General features: G+C 41.3%; 1 protein-coding gene across 5 annotated transcripts in view; it reads right to left on the bottom strand.

The window, feature by feature from the left end:
- The window catches only part of DENND4C (DENN domain containing 4C), a 143,185-nt gene that overhangs the window by 22,377 nt on the left and 96,817 nt on the right, over positions 1-23,991 (bottom strand). For 4 of the 5 annotated variants that reach the window (XM_073665817.1, XM_073665870.1, XM_073665865.1 and 1 more), the window contains 4 exons: positions 21,826-21,987; positions 19,004-19,141; positions 7,201-8,330; positions 2,461-2,638 (listed from right to left, as the gene is read on the bottom strand). In XM_073665817.1, the coding sequence (XP_073521918.1) occupies positions 2,461-2,638; positions 7,201-8,330; positions 19,004-19,141; positions 21,826-21,987 (1,608 nt within the window). The remainder of the gene's footprint in view (positions 1-2,460; positions 2,639-7,200; positions 8,331-19,003; positions 19,142-21,825; positions 21,988-23,991) is intronic. The other variant, XM_073665857.1, reaches the window with a different exon arrangement.

Here is a 23,991-nt window from a genome sequence, read left to right as displayed (position 1 = left end):
TGTTTTGTTCCATGAGCCATTTAGTTATCACCTTTGCTTTATGGCAAGGTGCTCCATCATGCTGGAAAAGGCATTTTTGGGTGCCAAACTGCTCTTGGACGGTTGGGAGAAATTGCTCTTGGAGGGCATTCTGGTACCATTCTTTATTCATGGCTGTGTTTTTAGGCAAGACTGTGAGTGAGCCGATTCCCTTGGCTGAGAAGCAACCCCACACATGAATGGTTTCAGGATGCTTTACAGTTGGCATGAGACAAGACTGGTGGTAGCGCTCACCTCTTCTTCTCCGAATAAGCTGTTTTCCAGATGTCCCAAACAATCGAAAAGGGGATTCATCAGAGAAAATGACTTTGCCCAGTCCTCAGCAGTCCACTCCCTGTACCTTTTGCAGAATATCAGTCGGTCCCTGATGTTTTTTCTGGAGAGAAGTGGCTTCTTTGCTGCCCTCCTTGAAACCAGCCCTTGCTCAAAGAGTCTCCGCCTCACAGTGCGTGCAGAAGCACTCACACCAGCCTGCTGCCAGTCCTGAGCAAGCTCGGCACTGCTGGTAGTCCGATCCCGCAGCTGAAACAGTTTTAAGATACGGTCCTGGCGCTTGCTGGTCTTTCTTGGGCGCCCTGGAGCCTTTTTGACAACAATGGAAGCTCTCTCCTTGAAGTTCTTGATGATGCGATAGATTGTTGACTGAGGTGCAATCTTTGTAGCTGCAATACTCTTCCCTGTTAGGCCATTTTTGTGCAGTGCAATGATGGCTGCACGTGTTTCTTTAGAGATAACCTTGGTTAACTGAAGAGAAACAATGATACCAAGAACCAGCCTCCTTTTAAAGTGTCCAGTGATGTCATTCTTACTTAATCATGACTGATTGATCGCCAGCCCTGTCCTCATCAACACCCACACCTGTGTTAATGGATCAATCACTAAAACGATGTTAGCTGCTCCTTTTAAGGCAGGACTGCAATGATGTTGAAATGTGTTTTGGGGGTTAAAGTTCATTTTCTGGGCAAATATTGACTTTGCAAGTACAGTAATTGCTGTTAAGCTGATCACTCTTTGACATTCAGGAGTATATGCAAATTGCCATTACAAAAAATGAAGCCGTAAACTTTGGAAAAATTACTATTTGTCTCATTCTCAATACTTTTGGCCATGACTGTATGTGAACTGTATATTTATTCCCGAAAGATGGAATACTATTTATTTTATTATGCATTGATAATATAGCGCTTTACAGACATTACGGTCCCCATAGAGAATCCACACAAACACGGGGAGAACATACAAGCTCCTTGCAGATGTTGTCCTTTGTGGGATTTGAGCCCAGGACCCCAGAGCTGCAAGGCTGCAGTGCTGCTAACCACTGAGCCACCGCTGTAACTGCATTTGTTAATGGTTATAAATTGAATAGATGTATGCATGTTTTCTACGTGATATTATCATGTTCTTGAATATTTCTCTCCTTTCACAATGAGAATTCACTATTTTCCCTTTGTTTTTTCGTTTTATAATTTTATGGTGCCATCTCCTTGCAATTCTGTGCGATGATGTCACTTCCCTCGAGTTACCCTTTATATATTGTCCAAATATTTCTTTTCCCATTGTTGATGAAAGCCTGGGATGGGCTGAAAGAGTCCTAACTGGATTTGTGTGTTTACTGGATTAAAAGCCTGATTCATCAGTGAGTGCCAGGACCTCTTTGAATTCTCCCCATCTAACGGCCATAGATAAAATATTAACAAAATGCAGAAATAAAACAACAGTAGTAATTGAAATGCTTCTCTATTCACTTCTATGGGAGTTGCAAAAATAGCTGAGTGCACTTGTTTACCTATTTTGATATCCCATAGATAAAATGTAGAGTTCTGCTCAGGAATTTCACATCAAAACAGCCATAAAGGGGTATTCCCTTCTCCAAGATCCTATTACAATATGTAGTAGGAGAAATAATATAAAGATAGAAATGTAGTGTAGTTTTTAAGATCCGCTATATCGCTTACTCCAAGTGCAGAGCATTGCAGTAGCTTAGGTATCTATGGTTATGACCACTAACAGCTAACTGTCACTATATGAGTGGTCGTAACCATGGATACCTAAGCTACTGCAATGTCCTACATGGGGAAAGCAACATAGCAAATCAGAAGAACTATACTACATTTCTAATTGGAGGTATTTGCTAATATTATTATTGCACTACATATTAGGATAGAATCTTGGGTGATGGGAATACCCCTTTAAGTAAAATTTGACTAAAATGCATCAATAGAAGTAATAGGAATGCTTCTCCATTCACTGCTAAGAACTTCTAAAAATAGTTTAGTGTGCATGCTCAGATATTTTACATTTTCCATAGAAATGAATGGAGATAACTGCTCAGCATCTCCACTTCTATGTAATCATCTAAAATCGGCATTCTGAAAAGGCAGTATTTAAGGAGCAGAAGTAATCTGAGTAGAATGCCCATACTGTTAGTGCCGCTCTGTTTACTTGTGCCACCACTGCTGCTGCTGCCCAGACTGGTGCTGCTTTGATTCAAGCTGCTTGTAGAAAGTCTTTGGAAGCCTGTTTTGGAAGCTGCGTTGTCACCTAGAGAGTGTTCTTCAATATTCAAAGGAAACTGATAGTCATCTTTATTAACTTCTTCCTACAAAAGATAATAGGAAAGGGCAAATAGGATTTATATGAAAAATCTCAAGGCCACATTAATTTACAAAAAGAACATCAGCTCTAAAAAATGGGAACATAGTCATCTGGATGCTGTATTGAGGAATCATCTTTAAAGTTCATCTGTCACTAGACTGCACAATGCAAACATTATTAATTAGATCTCTTACATCTGATGAGGCAGGTGTACTTACTTTGACAATCCATGCCAGAATGACTGTATAATCCTTTATGAAAGGTTAATGCAATCTCCACCATTTCAAGTCTGATTTACAGCTCATCAGTGTCCCTCCTCTATGCTGAGATCTCACACTGCTCACTACAAGCCGCATCTGTCAGTCAGTCTGGGTGGGCAGAAAGCAAACATGCTTGTACTCATGAGCTAGTTCATTCTATAGCTGGACTGCACATCTTTATTTTAACATTCTACAGCCATTTTGACATAGATTTTGAAAAGTACATCAGCCTCATCAGGTCTTAGAAATCTATTTTTAAATGTGTACAATTTGTAAGTGTGAAATCTGGTGACCAATCTGCATTAAGGAGTTAAAATGTGATTAGAATATAAGAAACTACAACCATTAATAACCTCATTGATAGCAGCCAAGGCATGTAAGTGCGTGTTTTACTGCATGTGGCGCTCATACTCGATACTGAATAAATCGAGATGTTTTGAAAATGTTGTTTCCATTTTTTCATCATTTGCATATCATTAACATGTTCTAGAATACACTAAATTAATTTTTGAAAATTAAAAAGACTTTTTCTAATCTCAAACAACTCCTTTAAAGGGAACTGGTCACCAGAAAAAATGCTATTAACCTGCAGATATGGGGTTAATCTGCAGGTTAATAGCGTTATTAACCTGCCCGGCGCCTGCACTTACCTGAACGCTGCGGTGAGAAAATGAACTTTATTTTCCCCATGAGAATTCCGGTTTCAGTCACGAGATCACTCACCGCTCTGAGTATACAAGGCTGCGGCTCTAACTGAGCCCCCGGACGTGACACTGGCTCTGCATTAGTGCTGGCTCTCAGTCAGGACCGGGGGTGCCGCCGCTCTATACAGAGTGGTGACTGAACCCGCGCTGATACTGCCTCCGTGACTGAAATCGGAACGTTGCCGGGGGGATAAAGGTAATTTTCTCCTCACAGCGTTCAATTAAGAGCGGGCGCGGAGCAGGTTAGTAACGCTATTAACTTTCAGATTGACCCCATATGTGCAGGTTAATAGCATTTTTTTTTCTGGTGACCGGTTCCCTTTTAACCCCCATAATGGTGTGTCTAATGTTGGGTATGTCTAATGTTGGGTCTGCACATATGGAGCTGGCTCTGAAGAAGAGCCCGCACCATACCCAGGAGATGCCAGCTGAAATATGTAGCTAATATTTGTCTTTAAAAGGATTGTCCACTACTTGGACAACCCCTTTTCAATCTCGATGTTTCCCCACAGTAAAATAATAACACCTATACCCCCCTCCGGTGCCAGTGCCATTCCAGCAGTGTTGGCACCGGATCTCCCCTCCTTCAGCTAAATCAAACACCCGGAGTATGAGCTTGCTCTGCCTTCACTCTCTTCTATGGACTTAAAGGGGTATTCCCATCTCCAAGATCCTATCCCAATATGTAGTAGGTGTAATAATAATAATATTAGCAAATACCTCCAATTAGAAATGTAGTATAGTATTTTTGATTCGCTATCTCTCTTACCTCATGTGCAGGCATTACAGGACCTTAGGTATCCCATGGTTACGACCACTAGCAACTAGCTAACCAACTGGGACTATCAGTGGACATAACCATGGATACCCAAGGTCCTGCAATGCCTGCACAGGAGGAAAGAGACATAGCGATTAAAAAATACTATACTACATTTCTAATTGGAGATATTTGCTAATATTATTCTTATTACACCTACTACATATTGGTATAGGACCCTGGAGATGGGAATACCCCTTAAATTAACATACGGAGGAAGTGTGAGAGCAGCAGCTGGAGCTCTCACATTCTCCATGTGTCTGATTTGTCCCAAAGAGAGGAGAGTGAAGCCAGCGCTGATTGGCAGCAGGGATTTCATGACAATGTCACACGAACCCCAGAAGAGAGAGCACACACACCGGTGGTTTGGCGCTGGCACCGGAGGAGAGTAGAGTATTAGTGTTATTATTTTACTGAAACATTGGGATTGAAAAAGGGTTGTCTGAGTAGTGGACAGCCCTTTTAACTACTGCAGCCAGAGTTGGGGGGAGTTGGAGAGGAGCGGGGCACAGGGGGCAGGAGCCTCCTGCTGCAGCTAATACTGTGCCTGCTGCTAAAGAAAATGAATATTCACTGCTTACCAAGCCCATGGGCGTGTGGAACACTGAATGTTCATTCTCCTCAATAGAGCGCAGTGTCAGTAGCAGCCGCCGGTTTCCTACAGCGGCCGGGCGATCATGTGTACCCGCTATTAAAGAGCATGAATATTCACTACTCCCCGTTCTCTTTAGTAGCGGGCACACATGAGCCGCTGCAGGAGCAGCGGCTTCAGCTGACACTGTGCACACTATTTAGGCAAATGATTAGTCACTGCTCCCCACATACATGGTCCCGGCATGGGGAGCAGTAACTATTCCGGCAGCTCATCTCAGTATGTGGGGGTGCATGGCAGTGATGTCATGCACGGCTCACATGCTGAGATCAGCTGCTGGCAGCAGAACAGGACGCAGAGCTGGAGCAGAGGGAAGGAAGACAAGTAGAATTGTTTATTTTTTTTGTGTGCACGGTGATGGGGGCGCCATGCACACCAGGACGGGGACGGGAACGCCATGCATACAAAGACGGGGGCGCCATGCACACCAGGACGGGGATGAGGGACCATATATACCACGAAGGAGGGCATATTATAATATATATATATATATATATATATATATATATATATATATATATATATATATATATATATATATATATATATATATATATATATATATATATATATATATACACACATATACACACATAAGAGTGTCAGCAGCAGAGCCCCTCCCCACATTTTTTGCTTTCATTTTTTTTTCTATTTTCCTTTTCTAAAACCTAAATGCGTTTTATAGTCCGAAAAATACGGTAATTTAAAACTATAATTGAGTCCCGAAAAAACAAGACCCAAAATGGCTGTATAGACAGAAAAATAAATTTATAAGGGTATGTACCCACGATCCGGACGTGGCACCGCTTTGGATGCAGCTCAATTTTGCTGCGCCCGAAACGCAGGTAAATCCGAATGTGTTCATTGAACCAAATTCTAGTGGTCAAATTTCTGTTGCGGAGACTAGCAAGTCCGCAAGAGAATTTGACATGCTGCAGTCCTGAAAGATGCGCCGCTTGTCAGTGTCCGCGGGTGATCCGCAGCCTCAGATGGACGCATAGTGGACATAGGATTTTTAGAAATCCCATCCACTACAGTATGCTGCAACATTTGGCCGCTGCGGATAAGATGCTGCATAAACACGCAGTGTCAAACCAGCAGCATTTCCTGATCACACATACCCTAACTCTTGAATGACGGGGGAAAATGAAAGTGCTAAAAACAGAAAAACACCCAAATGGGAAGAGTATAAAGTGAAAAAAATATTGATTTGATTTCACAGTATGGTTTTAAAGTCAATTACATATATATTCGGCACATCCTCAACCTACTGCTCTTTAACAATATAATTTTAGTTGAAACAGTTCGTATCTTTTGGATGGTTTATATATTTTTTAAAAGGGTTGTCCAAATTGAGGGACATTTTTTTTTTGCTTAAAATGCATGCGTCTTGGGCCAAAAATTCATTTTGCAAATAGTTTTAATGAAAAAATTGTGCATGTTTGCCTTCTGTAGCCTCTGTGTTGCACGGTCTATTATAAGTAGTGTATTGAGAATCCATCAGCGAGCCCACTATGAGGGTCACTGATGGTATCTTTTTCAGAACTTCATTCAGCTGATTTATGACCACATGCCACATCAAAGGTGAATGAGCAGCAAAATATAGAACCTATAAAAGCCAAATGGTACAAGATTTTTTTGATTGTAATAATGATTTTTAGCCCCAAATACATACATTTAAATAAAAAATTTCCAATGAGAGACAGCCCATTTAAGGATAACCTTGGTGGATATCCCAGCAATGCACTCAAGTCAAATCCATATTACAATTAATGAGCTTATTGAAAGAAAACACCATTATTTCAGGTGAAGATTTGCTTTTGGTGAACCTAAACATAAATTAGAGTCATTCAATAACTGAAGGGCAAAGGCTAAGGAATTATTTTCCTACTTACAACACTATAAATTTTAAAATAGTAGAATACAAGCTATAACTTTTTGAAATTATTCTAAATGCATAATACTTTTTGTCTGTATTGGCTGGGACTATCAGCAACCCTACAAATCAAGAGAAAGACCCCCAACAATCTGACGTTCATAATGGGCCCTAGATCATTAATCTTAAAGTCCAGGACCCCCAGTCTTGAACTAAAACTATATGTACAACTACTATACTTTAAACACAGTCATCACCTCATCATCAGAGTAGTTGTATGCAGATGCCACTGCCCCCCACATTTTGCTGGCTACATTGGCTGCTTGCTTCATACCAGACCTTAGAACATCCATTTTGGGCCCAGTCAAGAGGTTGTCAAACTTGATTCCCGGAAGGGAGTTTACCATTGAACCCAGCGAACCATGCTGAGAATTGCGGACAAGTGCTGTTAGTGAGAGAGAACGTTCCTTTTGGTTTTTTAGGTGGTGTTTTGGAGTTATAGTAAAGGTTTTGGACCTGGATACGGAGTTCTTCTGGTTTTCACCCTGGACACTTGAGGGAGGGATGGAGTCAGCAGGCAGACTAGATCTCCTCTCAGCTGTGCCTTGGCTAGGATTACCACTTTCCATAGGAGGATCATTACTTTTAAGTTCCATACTAGAGGATTTACTCCCCAGGGGACTTTTCAGGTTCATATAGCTTTCAATTTCATCAGCTAGGTTCCGTGCTACCACGGGGGAGATAGACTTTTCCTCAGCAGGAGGAGGATCGTCTTCTACCGATGCTGAAGCCAGCAGTGATAATGGATCATGCCCTTCCTCCACTCCTTCCCTTTCTACTACTTTGGGAAGGCAGTAAAGACTGTTCCTCTTGTTTGGTTCATCTGTATCCTTTACAGAAAGAGTTAGGAGATCGTTTGTTTCTGTGTCACTTATACACTTTAATGATTCTGAAGTAGTTTCCTCTTTAACAGTAGCTAGGGGATCAAAGATTTCCAGAGCGAAGACATTTTCTGGAGTCTGCACTGCTTGGTGAGCTGGATCACTAGTCCGACCCTCAGATTTCTGACTAGGAGTTGGACAGTCAGCATCATCAAAACTGAATAATTCTTTGTTAGTCTGTGGATGAGGTGGTGTCTTTGATAATGCTGCAGTAAGTATCTTGGCATCGGCTCCCATCTTCATAGCGATCTCATTAGACATCTCAAGACTACCTTTCTTCATTATCATGCCTGCACGACTGTCTGCACTAAAGCTGCAACTCCTCTCCGCAAACATCTTCTGTCTCTTCTGGGCCTTTTCTCCAGACTTCTTACTCTGAGCATCACTGAGAAACACAGAGTCGTCTCCAGAATCCTGAACTGAAGGCACTGGGATTTGTAGACTCCCTGCAACAAGGGGAAACCGGATTAAATCTAGGTAAGAACATTTTCATGCAAATATGAATATAGACCTGGAATCATCAAAAACTTTGTTTCTTCAACTAAGGGTCAGTTTACACTACGCGAAGTTAAACATGAGACAATATGCTTACCAATCAGCAGTCGTCTGAAAATCTGTTTACACACTAACCCAGCGTCAGAAACACTAAATAATCTTTAATAAATCGCTTAGAGCGCAAAGCTTGCCATTGTTCTCGGCAGCACAGGTTCCGTTTACACAGGATGATGAGCTGCCGAGAACAATGATCTTTTGTGCAAACCAGACGAATGTGCGTTTTGCTTCTTTGTGGGTGATCGGCAGCCTCTTTAGACAGCATGATTATCCCAGGAACACTCACTCATTCACGATAATCGTGCCTTTAGTGAATGTAGTAATTTCATGTAATTCATTAGCTGTAGAGATCTTTACACTAGCTGGTTTTACCTGCTCAGGACACAGAAATATTAGAAGTAAGGTGCACAATCTCTGATCAGCCATAACCGCTGCCTGACATGTGTTAGAAATCTTCCCTGTCTGGTTTCTTATATTTTACCGCTTTTAAAGGCCAGGCAATATATTAGTTTTTGCACTTTTATCTTTTCCTCCTGTTCTTTCAAGAGCCATAGGGTTTTTTTTTTCATGAACATTGCTGTATTATGGTTGTTTTTTTATTTTACTGTGACACAAATTGTAGTTTTGAATGACACCATTAATTTTAGCAAATAATGTACTGAAAGACCGGGAAAAAAATCTTAGCAAGGTGAACTTATGAAAAAGAAACACAATTCCGCTATTGTTTTTTGTGGTTTTGTATTTTCAGTACGCAATGGCCTGACAACATGATTGTTCAACTCGGTACGATGACAGTGATGCCAAACTTATAAGGTTTCTTTTTAGATTTTAGTATTGGAAAAAATTCTGAACTTTGTAAAGAAAAAAATAAATGTGCATTTCACCGTTTTACTTTTTTTGGTTCTCCATACATGGAGCTGTGTGAGGACTTGTTTTTTGGCACACTGAGCTGACATAATTGATAGTATTATGACCTTTTTGTTGCTTTTTGGGGGGGAAGTTAGGAAGGGGGGGGGGGGTTATCAAATGGAAAATAGCAATTCTGGAGTTTAAAATTTTTTTTTCAGTGATTATTGTAGGTAAAAGTCTGATTTATTAAAATAGAAAATCATTTTAACAAGATATGGCAATGCAAAATATGTTTATTTTTTTTAAATTATTATTGAACAGGGGAAAAGGGGGATTGATTTTTTTTATTTTTACTTTACTAGTCCTTGAACCTGCAATTGTTTGATGACTCATACAACATACTGTAATACTGCTCCTATGGAGCCCAACTCAAGGCTGTGCTTCACAGGAGGATTCAGACCGCAGCCATGGGGTGCCTTCAACATGCTCCCGGCTGCCATGGTAACCCATTGGCTCCCTGTGATATGGATGAAGAGATGAGAGCCAGTACACAAGAGCACCGGCAAGCAGGCCATTTAAATGCCATTGTCAGTGATTTACAGCGGCAATTGGATCTCTCAGGTTGCAGCAGTCAGAGGCAGATGCTGGCTGTATAATACAGCCAGCATCTGCCCGGTATAGAGCGGGCTCAGCTTGTGAGCTTGCTCTATGCACTCCACACGTGACCTGTGATGAAGATATGCATCACAGGTCATTAAAGGGTTAAAGGATCAAAATGAAAGAGAGTTCATTTTTATTTATTAATTCTGGATTGTTTCCCACTAAATTGTTCTATATATCAGCCTAGCCCACTGACTGTGTACATTCACTTTACTCCTAACAGGTGAGCGGGATAACTAATAATTTAGATTGGACTGAGACCTTGAGAATTTGGATGGCAGGTAAGCGACCCAAAGAAAACCGTCTTTCTACATGTAAAAGAAAACATGATTCATTAGCTCCCCACGCGCATCAGTGAAGCCTGGGTGCCCATGACCCCGTGTGATGATTCACTGGTTTTCCTGTAATAGATGACTTTTCGTAGGTACTAACCACTCAACACAAAAGAAACACCCCAAAAGTCCTGCTACCTTGAAGATGCTCTGATCCAGATATCAAGCAATCACATCTAAGATACCCTGTCAAAGTCGCTCTGATTTCTTATGCTTGCGCATTTTACCATTTTATAGGTCAATTTCAAGTACTGACTGGTTACTTTACTTCTGCTTGTTCTATTCAACTCCTTTACAGGTGCCATTGGAATGAGATATTTAATATTACTCACTTCACCAGTCTGTTTTTGATACTATGAATAGTCTGTATATATGTTTAGTAATAGATGATTACTGGGTTTGCTGTCACTTTTTCTAAAGTCTGATATTCCTGGTCTCTGCTGCTTGTACCTTGCATGTTTGATACTGCTACCTAGCTTTGCCAACATCTGATATTCCTTGTATTTGCTGTCTGTACCTGTTGTCCACTTCCTACTAACCCCCCTAATCTCTACACCTATTAATGAACTGATCATCTCTCCCTCCATCCTACCACCTCTACTGATTTGTTTCTGAACATAAAATCCTTGGTCTCCAAACACAGACAGCCACCTCATGCCCTCTCCGGCTCCCACCTACTAACACATCTGCTCCTTCTCACTGCTGGTGATATCTACTCCAAATCCTGGCTCTCCTCGCCACATACCCACAGTCACATCTACCTCTCATCCTATATTGATCACACATTTTCACAACCTTTTTAACCTTATACAAATCCGCCCAGCTCCCGCTTCCCCAGTCCCACTAACAGGAGCTCTATGGAACGCTGGCTCTGTCTGCAACAAACTTTCATATACCCATGATCTTTTCATTACTAACAAACTTTCCTTCCTCGGTATCTCCGAAACCTGACTCACCCCCTCTGACACTGCCTCTCCAGCCAGGGCTGTGGATTCGGAGTCAGAGGTTTGGCTTACCGACTCCACAGCCCACTCCAGCTGCACTTTCTTATGGTGGAATCCATCTTTCTCAACCCCGCCGCCCCAGCAACAAGCATAGTGGAGGAGTTAGTTTGCTCCTGTCAGATATAACTGCTCCTACATTCCTATTCCACCCTCCATTATTTCCCCTTCTTTTGAGGTGCACTCTGTCTGCATCTACTCCCCCTCCAACTGGCTGTCATTTACTGCCCCCCAGGGCCAGCCACCACCTTTTTTGACCACTTCACCACCCGGCTACCTAATTTCCTTTCCACTGATATCCCACTATCAAGGGTGACTTTAGTATCACCATTGACACTTCCCACTCCGCAGTCTCCAAGCTTCTAACACTCGCTTCCTCCTTTGGCCTCGCTCAATGGTCCTCCGCAGCCACTCACAAAGATGCCCACACACTGGACCTCATCTTCACCAGCCTCTGTTCACTTTCTAACCTTTTTAACTCACATCTCGCCCTGTCTGATCACAACTTACATTTTCTTCCTTCTCCTTTCCAAGTGCACAATCCCCACTCTGCAAACTTGCACACCCTTGCAGAAATCTCAAACTCCTTGATTTACACTCACTTTCTGAGTCCCTTCTCCCTCTTGCAGACAATGATTCCTTATAGTCACCAATGACTATACTAACAGCCAAAGTCAAGCGACACTACTCTGTTCTCCTCCTCCTCCTGGACTTGTCTTCTGCCGTCGACACAGTGGACCATTCCCTTTTACTACAGATTCTCTCATCTCTTAGCATCACAGACCTGGTCCTATCTTGGATCTCTTCATACCTAACAGACCAGACATTCAGCGCCTCCCACTCCCACACGACCTCCTCATCTTGCCCCCTATCTGTCTGTGTACCCCAAGTTTAATTTCTAGGACCTCTGCTCTTCTCCATCTACACCTTCGACCTGGGACAGCTCAGAGTTCCACGGCTTTCAGTATCATCTCTATGCTGATGACACACAGATCTACCTTTCTGGACCAGATATCATCTCTTTACTAAATAGAATCACACAATATCTGTCCGCAATTTCATCCTTCTTCTCTGCTCGATTTCTAAAACTTGACATGGACAAGACGGAATTCATCATCTTTCCCCCATGTCTCTCAACCCCCTACCCTACCCCAATAGACCTGTCAAAGTAAATGGCTGCTCACTGTCTCCAGTCCTGCAAGCTCGCTGCCTCGGGGTAACCCTTGACTCTGCCCTCTCCTTCAAACCACATATCCAAGCCCTCTCCAACTCAAAAGTATGTCATGGATCCGTACATTCCCTAACAAAGAATCTGCAAAAACACTAGTGCAGGCCCTCAACATCTACGGCCTCGACTACTGAAACCTCCTGCTCTGTGGTCTCCCTTCTAACACTGTCACACCCCTCCAATCTATCCTAAATTCTGCTGCCCGACTAATCCACCTGTCCCCCATCCATTTACAGACCCAGAAAAAAAGACGATCGAAAAAGTCCTCACAATTCATATCATAAAATTTGAAAGCTTTATTGATACATAATTACAAAAAAATATTAATATATCTAAAGTGAAAAGTGTGTGGGCAAATGGACACGGAACCCATGTGCAGATGCCAAAGGGACATGCGAATCACCCAGACAGCAGCCAAAAAGTATAGCTATACAGTGGACCCTATAACTGTTATATCCCAATACTGATGTGGTTTCTAACTAATATCTATAGATAACAATGTAACCATGACCACATCATTGCAATATACAACTATATATACCTTTAAATAGGAGGATTGGTTGTAGTTGGTGTGCTGGGTGGGCGCATGTCCACCCCAACGCACCTTTCGGTGAGTCTTCGTCAGGGGGCAGTGCAATACTGTGCAATCAACTTTTTAAGTGAAGAGTCGCAAAACAAAAACCTGTAGGACCTTAATGACGCATGCTGCATCATGGCATGCCGGCATCTGCGTCATGCGAGTCCCGCGGTACCACATAACTCCCGCAGGTCCTCACAGAAAGACGCCGAAAGCCGGGAAGCACACAGAGGACATGCTGCACATGCGTACCGGTCTCCAGGGAAGCCACATGAGATCATGATAGATGGAACAAATATAACTTGGTATGGACAACCACAGTAATCACATAAATTAAGTAGATCAATGTGCACTCAAGCCTAGAGCAGCAGCAAAGATACACACCCATAATTGGAATGATTTTTACCAATTTGTTGCTGCGTACCTCGCTGGAGCCCACATATCTACCACAATTAATTATATCATAAAGTCATTAAATTTATAAAAAATATATATAATCAACTTATACAACAGTTTTAGATCTATAAATCAGTACATATGTTAGGATGTCCCCCATCCATTGTAGACTGTGAGCCCTCTCCTGTACCAGTCGGTGACTTAAAACTACAACTACTACTGATTATGATATAGTTACCCCTTCTCCTCACCATTTACCATACATCTGGGATATATATTTGGGTCCCTCTTACACTGTATGGCGTCGCAGTGCCTGAGCCATTGCACTTTATGTCCTATTTATACCATGTTCCTTAAACTTATGTATTTTATCATCATTGATCTTTAATAAAATGTATTCTTATGCCATGATACTCATGTTCTCCCTAGTTTCTTATATTCCTCTGAGTAGGCACTTTCTGGCTGGGCATGGTAACTTTTTGATCAGTTTCCCAGCCTGACTATGATATTATGTGGGCCGCTGTTTGCTTATTGTTGTTACTGCTACTACTGCTACTACTACTGCTGTTGCGGCTACTACTACTGTTGCGGCTACTACTGCTACTACTACTGTTGCGGCTACTACTGCTACTACTACTGTTGCGGCTACTACTGCTACTACTACTGTTGCGGCTACTACTGCTACTACTACTGTTGCGGCTACTACTGCTACTACTACTGTTGCGGCTACTACTGCTACTACTACTGTTGCGGCTACTACTGCTACTACTACTGTTGCGACTACTACTACTACTACTGTTGCGACTACTACTACTACTACTGTTGCGACTACTACTACTACTACTACTGTTGCGACTACTACTACTACTACTACTGTTGCGACTACTACTACTACTACTACTGTTGCGACTACTACTACTACTACTACTGTTGCGACTACTACTACTACTACTACTGTTGCGACTACTACTACTACTACTGTTGCAACTACTACTACTACTACTACTGTTGCGACTACTACTACTACTACTACTGTTGCGACTACTACTACTACTACTGTTGCGACTACTACTACTACTACTACTGTTGCGACTACTACTACTACTACTACTGTTGCGACTACTACTACTACTACTACTGTTGCGACTACTACTACTACTGTTGCGACTACTACTACTACTACTACTGTTGCGACTACTACTACTACTACTACTGTTGCGACTACTACTACTACTACTGTTGCGACTACTACTACTACTACTACTACTGTTGCGACTACTACTACTACTACTGTTGCGACTACTACTACTACTACTGTTGCGACTACTACTACTACTACTGTTGCGACTACTACTACTACTACTGTTGCGACTACTACTACTGTTGCGACTACTACTACTGTTGCGACTACTACTACTGTTGCGACTACTACTACTGTTGCGACTACTACTACTGTTGCGACTACTACTACTGTTGCGACTACTACTACTACTGTTGCGACTACTACTACTACTACTGTTGCGACTACTACTACTACTACTACTGTTGCGACTACTACTACTACTACTACTGTTGCGACTACTACTACTACTACTACTGTTGCGACTACTACTACTACTACTACTGTTGCGACTACTACTACTACTACTGTTGCGACTACTACTACTACTACTACTGTTGCGACTACTACTACTACTACTACTGTTGCGACTACTACTACTACTACTACTGTTGCGACTACTACTACTACTACTACTGTTGCGACTACTACTACTACTACTACTGTTGCGACTACTACTACTACTACTACTGTTGCGACTACTACTACTACTACTACTGTTGCGACTACTACTACTACTACTGTTGCGACTACTACTACTACTACTACTGTTGCGACTACTACTACTACTGTTGCGACTACTACTACTACTACTACTGTTGCGACTACTACTACTACTACTGTTGCGACTACTACTACTACTACTACTGTTGCGACTACTACTACTACTACTACTACTACTGTTGCGACTACTACTACTACTACTACTGTTGCGACTACTACTACTACTACTGTTGCGACTACTACTACTACTACTACTGTTGCGACTACTACTACTACTACTACTGTTGCGACTACTACTACTACTACTGTTGCGACTACTACTACTACTACTACTACTGTTGCGACTACTACTACTACTACTACTGTTGCGACTACTACTACTACTACTACTGTTGCGACTACTACTACTACTGTTGCGACTACTACTACTACTACTACTGTTGCGACTACTACTACTACTACTGTTGCGACTACTACTACTACTACTACTACTGTTGCGACTACTACTACTACTACTGTTGCGACTACTACTACTACTACTACTGTTGCGACTACTACTACTACTACTACTGTTGCGACTACTACTACTACTACTGTTGCGACTACTACTACTACTACTACTGTTGCGACTACTACTACTACTACTGTTGCGACTACTACTACTACTACTACTGTTGCGACTACTACTACTACTACTACTGTTGCGACTACTACTACTACTACTGTTGCGACTACTACTACTACTACTGTTGCGACTACTACTACTACTACTGTTGCGACTACTACTACTGTTGCGACTACTACTACTGTTGCGACTACTACTACTGTTGCGACTACTACTACTGTTGCGACTACTACTACTGTTGCGACTACTACTACTGTTGCGACTACTACTACTACTACTACTGTTGCGACTACTACTACTACTACTACTGTTGCGACTACTACTACTACTACTACTGTTGCGACTACTACTACTACTACTACTGTTGCGACTACTACTACTACTACTACTGTTGCGACTACTACTACTACTACTACTGTTGCGACTACTACTACTACTACTACTGTTGCGACTACTACTACTACTACTACTGTTGCGACTACTACTACTACTACTACTGTTGCGACTACTACTACTACTACTACTGTTGCGACTACTACTACTACTGTTGCGACTACTACTACTACTACTACTGTTGCGACTACTACTACTACTACTGTTGCGACTACTACTACTACTACTACTACTGTTGCGACTACTACTACTACTACTGTTGCGACTACTACTACTACTACTGTTGCGACTACTACTACTACTACTGTTGCGACTACTACTACTACTACTGTTGCGACTACTACTACTGTTGCGACTACTACTACTGTTGCGACTACTACTACTGTTGCGACTACTACTACTGTTGCGACTACTACTACTGTTGCGACTACTACTACTGTTGCGACTACTACTACTGTTGCGACTACTACTACTACTGTTGCGACTACTACTACTACTACTGTTGCGACTACTACTACTACTACTACTGTTGCGACTACTACTACTACTACTACTGTTGCGACTACTACTACTACTACTACTGTTGCGACTACTACTACTACTACTACTACTGTTGCGACTACTACTACTACTACTGTTGCGACTACTACTACTACTACTACTGTTGCGACTACTACTACTACTACTACTGTTGCGACTACTACTACTACTACTACTGTTGCGACTACTACTACTACTACTACTGTTGCGACTACTACTACTACTACTACTGTTGCGACTACTACTACTACTACTACTGTTGCGACTACTACTACTACTACTACTGTTGCGACTACTACTACTACTACTGTTGCGACTACTACTACTACTACTACTGTTGCGACTACTACTACTACTACTGTTGCGACTACTACTACTACTACTACTGTTGCGACTACTACTACTACTACTACTGTTGCGACTACTACTACTACTACTACTGTTGCGACTACTACTACTACTACTACTACTGTTGCGACTACTACTACTACTACTACTGTTGCGACTACTACTACTACTACTGTTGCGACTACTACTACTACTACTACTGTTGCGACTACTACTACTACTACTACTGTTGCGACTACTACTACTACTACTGTTGCGACTACTACTACTACTACTACTACTGTTGCGACTACTACTACTACTACTACTGTTGCGACTACTACTACTACTACTACTGTTGCGACTACTACTACTACTGTTGCGACTACTACTACTACTACTACTGTTGCGACTACTACTACTACTACTACTGTTGCGACTACTACTACTACTACTACTACTGTTGCGACTACTACTACTACTACTACTACTGTTGCGACTACTACTACTACTACTACTACTGTTGCGACTACTACTACTACTACTGTTGCGACTACTACTACTACTACTGTTGCGACTACTACTACTACTACTGTTGCGACTACTACTACTACTACTGTTGCGACTACTACTACTGTTGCGACTACTACTACTGTTGCGACTACTACTACTGTTGCGACTACTACTACTGTTGCGACTACTACTACTGTTGCGACTACTACTACTGTTGCGACTACTACTACTGTTGCGACTACTACTACTGTTGCGACTACTACTACTACTACTACTGTTGCGACTACTACTACTACTACTACTGTTGCGACTACTACTACTACTGTTGCGACTACTACTACTACTACTACTGTTGCGACTACTACTACTACTACTACTGTTGCGACTACTACTACTACTACTACTGTTGCGACTACTACTACTACTACTACTGTTGCGACTACTACTACTACTACTACTGTTGCGACTACTACTACTACTACTACTGTTGCGACTACTACTACTACTACTACTGTTGCGACTACTACTACTACTACTACTGTTGCGACTACTACTACTACTACTACTGTTGCGACTACTACTACTACTACTGTTGCGACTACTACTACTACTACTGTTGCGACTACTACTACTACTACTACTACTGTTGCGACTACTACTACTACTACTACTACTGTTGCGACTACTACTACTACTACTGTTGCGACTACTACTACTACTACTGTTGCGACTACTACTACTACTACTACTGTTGCGACTACTACTACTACTACTGTTGCGACTACTACTACTACTACTGTTGCGACTACTACTACTACTACTGTTGCGACTACTACTACTACTACTGTTGCGACTACTACTACTGTTGCGACTACTACTACTGTTGCGACTACTACTACTGTTGCGACTACTACTACTGTTGCGACTACTACTACTACTGTTGCGACTACTACTACTACTGTTGCGACTACTACTACTACTGTTGCGACTACTACTACTACTGTTGCGACTACTACTACTACTGTTGCGACTACTACTACTACTGTTGCGACTACTACTACTACTGTTGCGACTACTACTACTACTACTACTACTACTACTACTACTACTACTACTGTTGCTGTTACTACTACTACTACTACTGTTGCTGCTGCTGTTACTACTACTACTACTAGCTGATTGCCGGAACAGCTTCATTTTTAATACCTGTTTGTGAGACAACAATTCTTATCAAATTAACTACTTGCCCTTGAAATATGTAATTCCAGAATATTACAACTCACCACTACTGCTTTTCCTCCTTGTAACATCAAATATTCCAGAGGGCACTTTAACAATACTACTTCCATATGGAGGAGATTCTGGTGGACTTCTAGCCTCAGGGATTTTCAACTGATTTTCACTTTGGCCAGCAGAATCTACTGATATACAAATAAGTAAAGATAGATAAGTCAATTTACTAGCAATCCCATCTAGAATTACAGTAAGGAGAAAACCTAAGTACACCCTTGAATTCTATGATTTTACATGGGCATAATAAAATCAACATCTCGTCTTTACAACGTCTTTAAATTAGGTAAATACCTCAGATGAACAACACCACATGGGAAATTACACCGTGTCATTATTTCCCAAAACTAGGCCAAAATACAAAAACAGGTTGTGAAAAGTTAGGTACACCTTTTGAAGCAATAACTAAGTCATATAGAAGACTATTATTTCATTAGTATCTCACATTGTTATGGAGGAACGTTACAAAGGTGCATCCAGATTTGTGGTCATTCGTTTATCCAACTGTTTTCATGACACCCTTTAATAAGACATATCATGTTTATCTAAGACAATAACCATGAATAGAAACTTTTTATATGGTAATGTTGCTCTCGGAAAGATAATGTCAACCACACCTTTACTGATGTAATCTGCTGCTCAAGACTGAAAAAATATGCAGTTTAAATTCATATGCAAATGAAGATTAAGTGCCCTTGAAGTGTAAAAGCACTCCACAAGCCTCTGCCTTCCTGGCCCAAGTAGATCTTCCTCTGCTCGACCTACAGCTCACTGATTGTGTAGTCAAGCCAGTGAGCTGTCAGTCAAGCAGAAGAAGGTGGGACAGGGAGGGAATAGAGTCAGGAAAGCAGAGATTTGGGAATCACTTTAACACACCCTGAGCACTTAAAAAGGAACTGTACTTTACTTTCAACAAATTTCGCATAATTTAATAATACAGACGAGTGTAAGAAACTTGGTAATGACCTTATCAGAGAAATCCACTCCCTTCCCCACTTGTCAGACACTTCTTCCTCTTCCCCCTGCCTCCTGAACTTGTAATCCACTGTGAAAAATTAGTTAAAATCCATCTTGCTCAGAAGGACAGGGAAGGGAAAAGACAGAAAACCATCTTGCAGGGCTCTGTAACAAATGTTTTAGTTCACAACAGAGGTTGAATCAGATCAACACAGCTCAGCTCTGCTGTATAATGTCCTCTGTGTTGCTGCTGCTTGTCTGTGTGAGCTAAAAGTAAATGAAGAGTAGACATTCCCCACTCGGTGCTGTGCCTATGGGAGAAATCACATCAGCTAATCTCATCCCTCAGCTCCCAATGGATTGCAAATTACAAAGAGAATGCAGATGGGAAAACTGGTGAGGATGCAGCTTATAAGTCACATAATGGCCAGAAATTGTGTTATTCCTCATGTAGACACAGGACATCTTATTCTGAAAAGTTGCTTGAAAGTAAAGTTACCCTTTAAGCCTCATTTGTTTATGAATTAAAAAGTGATTTTTCAGTCAAGGAGAAACATTACATCAGAAAAGTATACATGACATTATCTTTCAATGAACAACCTGAATGAAGTTTGCTGGTGAAAGGGTGAGAAAAGGGAGGCGGTGGATCATTGTGATCAAAGGGAATCTGTCACCACATTTGACCTATCTAAACTATTAATATGGGTATGCAGATTATAAAATGCTGAAAGAAGTCCTACCTGTAGGTCTCATATCAGAAGCCTTGTTGTGGATAAATTATCTTTTATCACCTTATGTAAATGGTCTCTCCCAGGCTATGGGGAGGACGCTGCCTGGAAGATAACTCTGCCTCCAGGGGTTATTATACATGAAGGGGGAGTTACCAGTGTGAGACATGTAGTAGCCGCTCTCTGCTCTCCTAATCTCACTGCAGAGCTGTGTGTGATTTTACCTGACACATCTGCAGGTTCCTCTCAGCTTCAGCTTCCATCTCACAGATAGCCATTGTTAGTATATTGCTGCAATACAGCAGAGCTCAGAGAGCTGCAAAAAATGTGTTTTCAAAAAGACAAAGTTCATTTTTCGTGTTCTGTGTTAGTTACTTGTCTCATACTGGTAACTCCCCCTTCATGTAATATAAGCTCTAGAAGCGGAGTTATCTTCCAGACAACATCCTCCCCATAGCCTGGAAGAGGTCATTTTCATACAAGAAAAATGTGGATTTCTCTGGAATAAGACATCAGATCGCAGATATCAAGGTATCATTTTATTCAGCTTCCTATCGTACTGACAGATTCCCTTTAAGTCAAAGCAGCACATCCGAAAGTCTCTTCACATTTGCACATGTTTGTGGAGTACGGTTTCATGTTCTTTTCTTTTGTAAAATTGGGTTATGAAATATCAATCTAAATAGATTTCATACAATTTTGGATTGAGCAAGCATAAGCGCTCAACTCCTGCATAAGTGTGGGCATAGGGCGTTGTGCAGGTTAATTCCAAGTCTATTAGCGTGTACTCCACTCTGTGAACGAACTCATGGAAGAGCTGATTGCTTCTGTCTGCTGGCAGTGTGTTTTCAGAGCAGTTTTTTTAACAATCTGTAAAAAGGTATCAGGACCCAGACCCCACACATCTGCAGTGTTTGCAACAAAGAAAGAACAAAGATCGGTATTCTAGAAAGGTTTTCAGCAGTTTCAGAACAACAGTGCTGGACCCTGAAAGGGTGAGTAAAGCACATTTTTTTTTGTTTTGAAACAAACTGCTCCTGGGGGCAGGGGATTTCTGAAACTGGAAGAAGCCTTTAATTATATGAACAAAAGTTGTCTGACAAGAGCTGAAATACAGGTTAAGACTTTACCTGCTACATCCGCAGATTGAGGTGTGCTTCCATTTTCAACTGGATGGTTCTTTAACTGTGAAGAAGAATCTGTTTCTATCAAAGCTTTTGGCTCTTCATGAATTAAAGTGCTTTTTTTGTGAAGTTCATCTTTGGGTCCTGACCCCTCATTGACGTGATCACCTGCAGAGCACAGCCATTATAGGAATGAAAAGATAATTAAAGTAGTAAAGTATTACATTTTAATGCACTTTCAAGTTTCTATTCAAGCACAAATTTTGCCATATTAAAGATTCACATGCATGTATATTATTTTACAACAAAAAAAGGGCTTCAACTGGCAATACCTTTACAATTGACTCTTACACTTAAATATTCTCCCCTTTGCAATCAAATCAAAGAAACAAAGAATTCTCCTATATGTTATCCAGGCGATCAGCCATATACAATGGTGGCCAAAAGTATTGGCACCCCTGCAATTCTGTCAGATAATACTCAGTTTCTTCCTGAAAATGATTGCAAGCAAAAATTCTTTGGTATTATTTAATTTGTCTTCAATGAAAAAACACAAAAAGAATTGTCCTAAAGCCAAATTGGATATAATTCCACACCAAACCTAAAAAAGGGGGTGGACAAAAGTATTGGCACTGTTTGAAAAATCATGTGATGCTTCTCTAATTCGTGTAATTAACAGCACCTGTAACTTACCTGTGGCACCTAACAGGTGTTGGCAATAACTAAATCACACTTGCAGCCAGTTAACATGGATGGTGGATAAAGAACCTCGACTAACATCCAAACAAGTTCAAGCTGCCCTACAGTCCGAGGATACAACAGTGTCAATCCGTACTATCCGTCGGCGTCTGAATGAAAAGGGACTGTATGGTAGGATACCCAGGAAGACCCCACTTCTTACCCCGAGACATAAAAAAGCCAGGCTGGAGTTTGCCAAAACTTACCTGAGAAAGCCTAAAACGTTTTGGAAGAATGTTCTCTAGTCAGATGAGACAAAAGTAGAGCTTTTTGGGAAAAAGCATCAACATAGAGTGTACAGGAGAAAAAAGAGGCATTCAAAAAAAAGAACACTGTCCCTACAGTCAAACATGACGGAGGTTCCCTGATGTTTTGGGGTTGCTTTGCTGCCTCTGGCACTGGACTGCTTGACCGTGTGCATGGCATTATGAAGTCTGAAGACTACCAACAAATTTTGCAGCATAATGTAGGGCCCAGTGTGAGAAAGCTGGGTCTCCCTCAGAGGTCATGGGTCTTCCAGCAGGACAATGACCCAAAACACACTTCCAAAAGCACTATAAAATGGTTTGAGAGAAAGCACTGGAGACTTCTAAGGTGGCCAGCAATGAGTCCAGACCTGAATCCCATAGAACACCTGTGGAGAGATCTCAAAATGGCAGTTTGGAGAAGGCACCCTTCAAATATCAGGGACCTGGAGCAGTTTGCCAAAGAAGAATGGTCTACAATTCCAGCAGAGCTTTGTAAGAAACTCATTGATGGTTACCGGAAGCAGTTGTTCGCAGTTATTGTGGCTAAAGGTTGTGCAACCAAGTATTAGGCTGAGGGTGCCAATACTTTTGTCTGGCCCATTTTTGGAGTTTTGTGTGAAATGATCAATGATTTGATTTTTGCTTCATTCTCTTGTGTGTTTTTTCCTTGCAAGCAAATTAAATGAAGATAATAATACCAAAGAATTTGTGATTGCAATCATTTTCAGGAAGAAACTGAGTATTATCTGACAGAATTGCAGGGGTGCCAATACTTCTGGCCACCACTGTATATCTCTATACTAAGATTAATATCTTTATACTGTAGCAGTTATGTCTGGTTAGTGGTTAGGTCAATGCTTGGATCTGGTTTTGATGCATTGTTTGCGAGCGCACTCCTCTTGTATGGGCATCTAATAACACATGCTGAAAATGAAGATGGGCATCATGGGTAATGATGGGTGGCATTTTTGGGTGCAACCTTTTCAGTATTATGCTATTTTTGAGTGTCTATTCTTTATTTACAGTTTTTAATATATTGGTTTGGGAAGTATTCTGACTGCTTATAATGTGCATCCAATAAAGCCATATATATTCAGCATATATTTGATAGCCTGGAGCCAAGTTCCCTCTTGGTTATTGGCACCCTTTTATAAATTATTCTGTATTGTATTTAGACTAAATTAGT

This window comes from Phyllobates terribilis, unplaced genomic scaffold (genome assembly GCF_046119375.1).
Source record: "Phyllobates terribilis strain yellow unplaced genomic scaffold, ASM4611937v1 Scaffold_1__5_contigs__length_1240528914, whole genome shotgun sequence".
NCBI classification, from domain to species: Eukaryota; Metazoa; Chordata; class Amphibia; order Anura; family Dendrobatidae; genus Phyllobates; species Phyllobates terribilis.
Note: the sequence above shows the minus strand (reverse complement) of the source record. Positions and strands in the feature narration are given on the sequence as shown.